The sequence below is a fragment of the Lucilia cuprina genome, chromosome 6 (assembly GCF_022045245.1).
Source record: "Lucilia cuprina isolate Lc7/37 chromosome 6, ASM2204524v1, whole genome shotgun sequence".
In the NCBI taxonomy this organism is placed as follows: domain Eukaryota; kingdom Metazoa; phylum Arthropoda; class Insecta; order Diptera; family Calliphoridae; genus Lucilia; species Lucilia cuprina.
This window is the reverse complement of record NC_060954.1, coordinates 24,951,873-24,958,144: the sequence shown is the minus strand read 5'-3', so window position 1 is coordinate 24,958,144 and position 6,272 is coordinate 24,951,873. Positions and strand designations below refer to the sequence as shown.

The 6,272-nt window shown below is 38.0% G+C and overlaps 2 protein-coding genes across 2 annotated transcripts; both read right to left on the bottom strand.

Moving 5' to 3' along the window:
* Positions 1-1,042: 1,042 nt before the first annotated feature.
* Positions 1,043-3,475, bottom strand: LOC124420591. The gene has a single exon (XM_046954049.1). The coding sequence runs from the start codon at positions 3,473-3,475 to the stop codon at positions 1,043-1,045; it is 2,433 nt and encodes an 810-aa protein (XP_046810005.1).
* Positions 3,476-3,479: 4 nt separating this feature from the next.
* LOC124420590 lies at positions 3,480-5,915 on the bottom strand. The gene has a single exon (XM_046954048.1). The coding sequence runs from the start codon at positions 5,913-5,915 to the stop codon at positions 3,480-3,482; it is 2,436 nt and encodes an 811-aa protein (XP_046810004.1).
* Positions 5,916-6,272: the final 357 nt, after the last annotated feature.

Below are 6,272 nucleotides of genomic sequence, written 5' to 3'. Positions count from 1 at the left end.
TATGATTGCACTTTTACTTAGTATATCATTTGTAACATAATGTGTGTTTTTACGAATTGGTCAATTTGATAGATCGGTATAATTATTGTTCTATGTTTAATAAACGCAGTAATCTGAGCTTCCGATATGGTTGCAATTAACTTTGGCAGTTTTCGTGCTAGGGTGGCATAATGAGTTTTACAAAAATAGGATAGATCGGTTTATTTATTGGTACAGGTTTAGAAATGTGGTCATTTAAAGCTCCGATATGGTTGCAAATATGTTTATAAGTTTTCATGTTATTGCAGTTGTTCGTAAAATTTCTTGTATTGATTTTAGATCTATTAGATTGAAACACAGATAATTGATTTTTAGACTAAGTACAATTAACAATTTATTATGCACTAATGATGCGTAGACTAACTGACTGAGACGACTGCAATAAACTGACTGACTGATTATACAAAAAGAGGATATACAAAATACATAATTAACAAGCGAAGAATAATATGATATTTAGAGATTTAATTTAACACTGGACTACAAAAATTATTTTGAACATTCCGCCCGCCTCGTTACCATGGGGAACGAAATAAAATATTAAAAATTTAAGGTTTTAAATATTAAATCAAAAATTAATATTAAATAAAACTATAAATTTATTAGAACATTTTTTAAATGTTGGAGTCTTTTTTAAGATCCCTTTCTTCATCGACTGGAAGTGGACAGATTTTAACCAAAGGACGCTTTAGAGTTGACGATGCAGTCTTCACAGTTACTACTCTGATAAGTCCATCAGGGCCTGGGTGAACTTCTAAGATGCGACCTAAAGGCCATTTCATAGGAGGATATCTTTCGTCGGCAATAAGAACCAATGACCCCTTTTTGATCGAATTTTCTTGCTGTTTCCATTTGGACATTGATCTAAATCGCTGTAAATACTCATTGGACCAACGCTTCCAAAAGCTTTCAATCATTTGTTGAATGAGTTGTAAACGAGATAATCTTGAAACAGAAAAATCAAGAACAGATGGCTCTGGTACTGCATTCAGCGCTGATCCAATTAAGAAGTGGGCAGGAGTATTGCGTTTACATCTGGGTCATCTGAAGTACATCTGACATCTGAAAGTGAGAGGGAATTGAGGACCGCCTCGATCTGCGCTAAAAGGGTAGTTAGCTCTTCATAGGTTAACGCAGTGTCACCAATAATTCTTCGAAGATGAAATTTAACAGACTTGACACTGGCCTCCCATTTTCCACCAAAATGTGGCGCGGATGGGGGATTGAACTTCCACTGAGTGCCGTCATTAGCCAAAATTGTTGACAATTTTGAGTACTCCTTTGAACACTGAGTGAAGAGACGCTTAAGTTCTGCATCGGCGCCTATGAAGTTGGTACCACAATCACTAGTTAGCGTGGAGCAAACTCCCCTTCGAGAGACGAATCTTTTAAAAGCCGCAAGAAAGCCATCAACTGAATAGTCCGAAGCGACTTCAAGGTGTACGGCAGATGTTGATAGACACACAAAAAGAGCGATATAGCCTTTGTATTGCTTTGCTCCGCGACCACGCCATGTCTTAATAGACAATGGACCGGCATAATCCACACCCGAGTGAAGAAACGGCCTAGCAGGAATTGTTCGAATTGATGGAAGTTGGCCCATGAGCTGTCGAGCTGTTACTCCTCTAATTTTTGCACAACGTACACATCGATGATTAAATGCTTTAATAGCTGAACGACCACCAAGTATCCAATATGATTGCCACAGATAAACACTCATGACCTGGACACCACCATGCAAAGTCTTTTCGTGCGCCTCTGCTATCAAAAGATTGGTGAACGTTGATTTGGATGGCAAAAGAATGGGGTGTTTAGCATTTGGATCAATAAGAGCATTGCGTAACCGCCCGCCAACACGGAGTAGACCATATGCGTCAATAAATGGCGTAAACTTGCTTAGAGGATGAGAATTTTGCAACTGCTGACCTGCATGAAGAGCCTTGATTTCTGATGAGAAATAAGAATTTTGTGTTAATTTTATCCAAAACCTACGCTCATGCTCTAGCTCTTTTGGACTCAATGGTTGTTTGATAATAGATTTATTGTAATTTTTTGAGAAAACTCGACGGCAAATAGCAGTTATCCTTATCAAACGAGTTAATTTTGAAAATTTGTTGATTAGGTCCCAGATTGGCTCTTCTTGATGACGACGCACTATGTTTACAGTTCGATGAGATAATCTTTCCTCTAAATTGATATTGCCCAAATTTATGTCTGCAGATGGCCACGATGATGAATGATTTAAAAGCCATAACGGCCCATGCCACCATAAGGGATGTTCGATAAGCTGCTGAACTGCAATCCCTCGAGATGCACAATCGGCAGGGTTACACTTTCCTGGAATGTGATGCCATTTAGCATGGGGTAAAACATCTTGAATCTTTAAAACACGGTTTGCAACGTAATCTTTCCAACGGGAGGGATGACCTTTAATCCAAGTTAAAGCAACAGAAGAATCTGTCCACAAATGAGTGGAAACATGATTAAGATTTAAAATGGACTTAAAATGAGCTACTCTTTTTGTGAGAATAAGTGCAGCATTGAGCTCTAAACGTGGGATCGTTTGCCTCTTTGTTGGAGCAACTTTTGTTTTCGCTTCAATGAGATGAACAGAAACTGAGTCGAATTCGGTAATAATACGCAAATATATGACAGCTGCCATTGCATGTTCGGAGGCATCCGAGAAACCATGTATTTCAATTCCAAGATTTGTTGGGGAAATTCCAACCCATCGAGGGATTGAAATATTATTGACGTTATTTAAATCGTTGATGAATTTTGACCATCTAGCCGCCAAATCTTCATTAACCACTTCATCCCAGTCTGATTTCGATAGCCAAATATCTTGCATTAATATTTTTGCTTGTATTGTTACTGGAGAAATCCAACCAAGGGGGTCAAAGAAGCGTGATATATTTGACAGTATTGAACGTTTCGTAGGTGTGCTGGAAGATGTGGATGAAAATGGCGATGAAAAAACAAAACAATCTTCTTCTGGTTGCCAGCAGATACCCAGTGTAGAAATATATTGGGTTTCTTGAAGTTGAATCACTTGTTTGATTGCACATCGTTCTGGTGTAATGGTAGAAAGAACGTTAGAATTATTAGCTGTCCATTTTTGCAAATGAAAACCGCCCGCCATGCAGAGTTTATCCAGTTGAATTACTGCACTTTGAGCTTCTTCTATAGAATCTGCTCCACCAAATGTATCATCTACATAAGTGATATTATTCAAAATATCGACAGCTAAAGGATAGATAGAACCTTCATCTGTTGCAAGTTGTTTTAATACTCGATTTGAAAGATAAGGCGCGGGTCCAAGACCATATGTAACTGTAGTGAGATGATAGGGTACCACGCTTGATGATTGAGATGATGTCCAAAGGATTTGTTGGTATGCCCAGTCACGTGAATCCACCATTACTTGTCTAAACATTTTCTCAATATCGGCTGAAAAAAACATACCGATATTGACGCCATCTTGTGATCACATCAGAAATCTCTAACTGAAGCTTGGGCCCAGTGTGTAAAATATCGTTTAATGAGAGACCGCTGCTTGTCTTGCATGATCCATTAAATACAACTCTCAGTTTAGTTGTTGTACTAGACTCCCTAAGAACTCCATGATGTGGAAGAAAGTATTCTGTTGTAGGAATTGTAGCCTGAGATGATGGAACCATGTGACCCAAAGATTCATATTCCTTAAGAAAATCTGAGTAGAGTTTAAAAAACTGAGGATTAGATTCTGATTTCTGATACAACTTTGCAAGCATTCGTTCTGCTTCTTTACGAGAATCGCCAAGAGTATTAGGTGAACTTTTGAACGGCAATCTGACAATATATCTGCCTGATGAGTCTCTCCGGTAGGTGGCTTGAAAGTGGGCCTCACATTCTTTCTCTTCCGGAGACAAAATAGATGATTTGGTTTTTCCTTCTTCTTGCGTCCAAAAACGTTGTAACAACTCATCGAGGTTATGATCTACACGACATTGGAATACTTGAACTGAATGAGACGATTTTGCATTGGATTCCAGATTATGGACGCCGCCAGATAATATCCACCCGAGAGATGTGAGTTGAGCAACAGGAGTATTTATAGTTCCCTTGATAATTTCCCCTTCCAAAAGATAACCATATAAGTCAGCGCCAATTATAAGATCAATTTTACTAGTGACCATAAAATTTGGATCTGCAAGTTGGATATTCTTAAGATACGTGGTATTGTTAAGCTTAACTGTGCACGATGGTAATTGAGTAGTTAGTTTTGTCAAAACGTATGCAGATACGGTACATTGAAAGCTCGATTCAAAATGTGGATACAGCGTGAAATGTACCAAACCTTTGGTCGCACCAGATTGAAGAGCACCGACGCCAATTAAGTTTAAGTTTCCCTTATGTCTTTTTAGATGAAGTTTCTTAACTAATTCTTCACTGATAAGTGTTACCTCAGAACCTTGATCGAGCAGAGCTCGAGCGTTAGAAAAAACTCCATGAGACGATTTTATGCGTACTAAAGCTGTGGCAAGCAAAATATTGGACGTACAGTTCAATGCTGCGGAAGTGGTATGATTACTGACAGCAGTTGGTAGTGGATTGTTTGTGCTCGTTGTGGGATTTTCAGAACTAGATGATTCAGATTGAAACCGATAACCATGTATTGAGGAATGATGACGACCATTGCAGTATCTGCAGCTTTTTGAACTTTTACACTGAGCAACCCGATGAGGACCAAGACAATTGTAACAAAGATTTTTTGAGGAGAGGACATCATGTTTTTGCTGAAGAGTCTTACCATTATAGATATCACAGCTCGAAATATAATGATTTGAGCTGCAAAGAGAACAAGAATAATTATTTGTTTGTAAAGGTAATTTATTTGGAACCTCAACAGGACGTTTTTGATATGCAGATGTAGATACATGTGTGTGAGCTGCTGATTTTTTGGGAACTTTTGTTAAACCACCCCTAGACTCTACACTTTCTAGGGCTTGAATGCGGCCACTGAGAAAAATTTCCAGTTCAGAAAATGTTGCTGGCTTTTTGGATGAACTACGACATAATTCCCATGCTTCATGTGATGATGCGTCCAAACGTCGCACGACCATGTAGACGATGATGTGATCCCACTGTGCTATTGGTGAACCTAAGGCTTCTAGAGCACCAAGTGATTCTTTGACAGTTGCCAAAAGGTTCTTCAATTCTGAAGAAGACTTTCTTTGAAGACGTGGCAACTCAAAAATGCAATCCAAATGAGAATTAATTAACATCCGCGTATTTTCATATTGCGTGCACAGGATTTTCCAAGCTGGTGCAAAATTCTCCGATGAGACTGGTAGATTTGAAATACATTGTAGTGCTTCACCACTGAGGCTGCTTTTTAGATAATAAAACTTTTCAACGGCTGTTAAGTCACTATTTGAATGAATCATAGATGTAAACAAATCATGAAATGGCCTCCAATCATGATAACTGCCAGAAAACTTGGGTAGTGTAATTTTCGGTAAGGAGCGTAAATGAGAGGAATTATTTATGGACTGATTCATGATGCTATTATCAGTAGACGTGATACTACGAAACTCTTCTAGAGATGTAAGCATTAGTGACTTGGCATTTACATACGTTTCCTCGCAGGCTGCATAAATATCCTCAGTAAAATATTTGTTTTTCCGTATCTCCTCAGTCAATCTGGTGCGTGTAATTTTATCATGGCAACTTTTGAACTTACTCCAATTAGCATCTAACATAGACAATCTGGTTTGCACCTGAGCTTGATTACATTCCTCCGTGGAAAGTGCATTAAATTTCATTAAAGCTGATTTTATATGTGAAAATGTCATTTCCTGACTAAGCAAAAGTGATTCTTGACTTTCAGTCATTTTGGCTTTATTAAGATTATTTTAAATAATATTAAAGCGAATACAATTGTTTTATATGTGTTCACTGTAAAATATTTGCTTCAGAATGATATGATATTAATAGTCCAAAATAAGAAATATCAACAGCGAAGAGATGTGAGCAGAGACACAGCGTATGAAGTAAGAGATACAGCGTATGATGTAGTAGAAAAGCAGCAATGAAATTACCCTTTTTGATGATTAGTGCAGCCAAAAAATGTGAGCAGAGAATAATTTAGCAGCAGAAAAATGCAGCAGCAGCCAATTCAGCGATTTTGATGATGAGATTTCATGAGAGAACAACAGCAGCAGCAACAAATTGAAACGTACTCCCAAAAA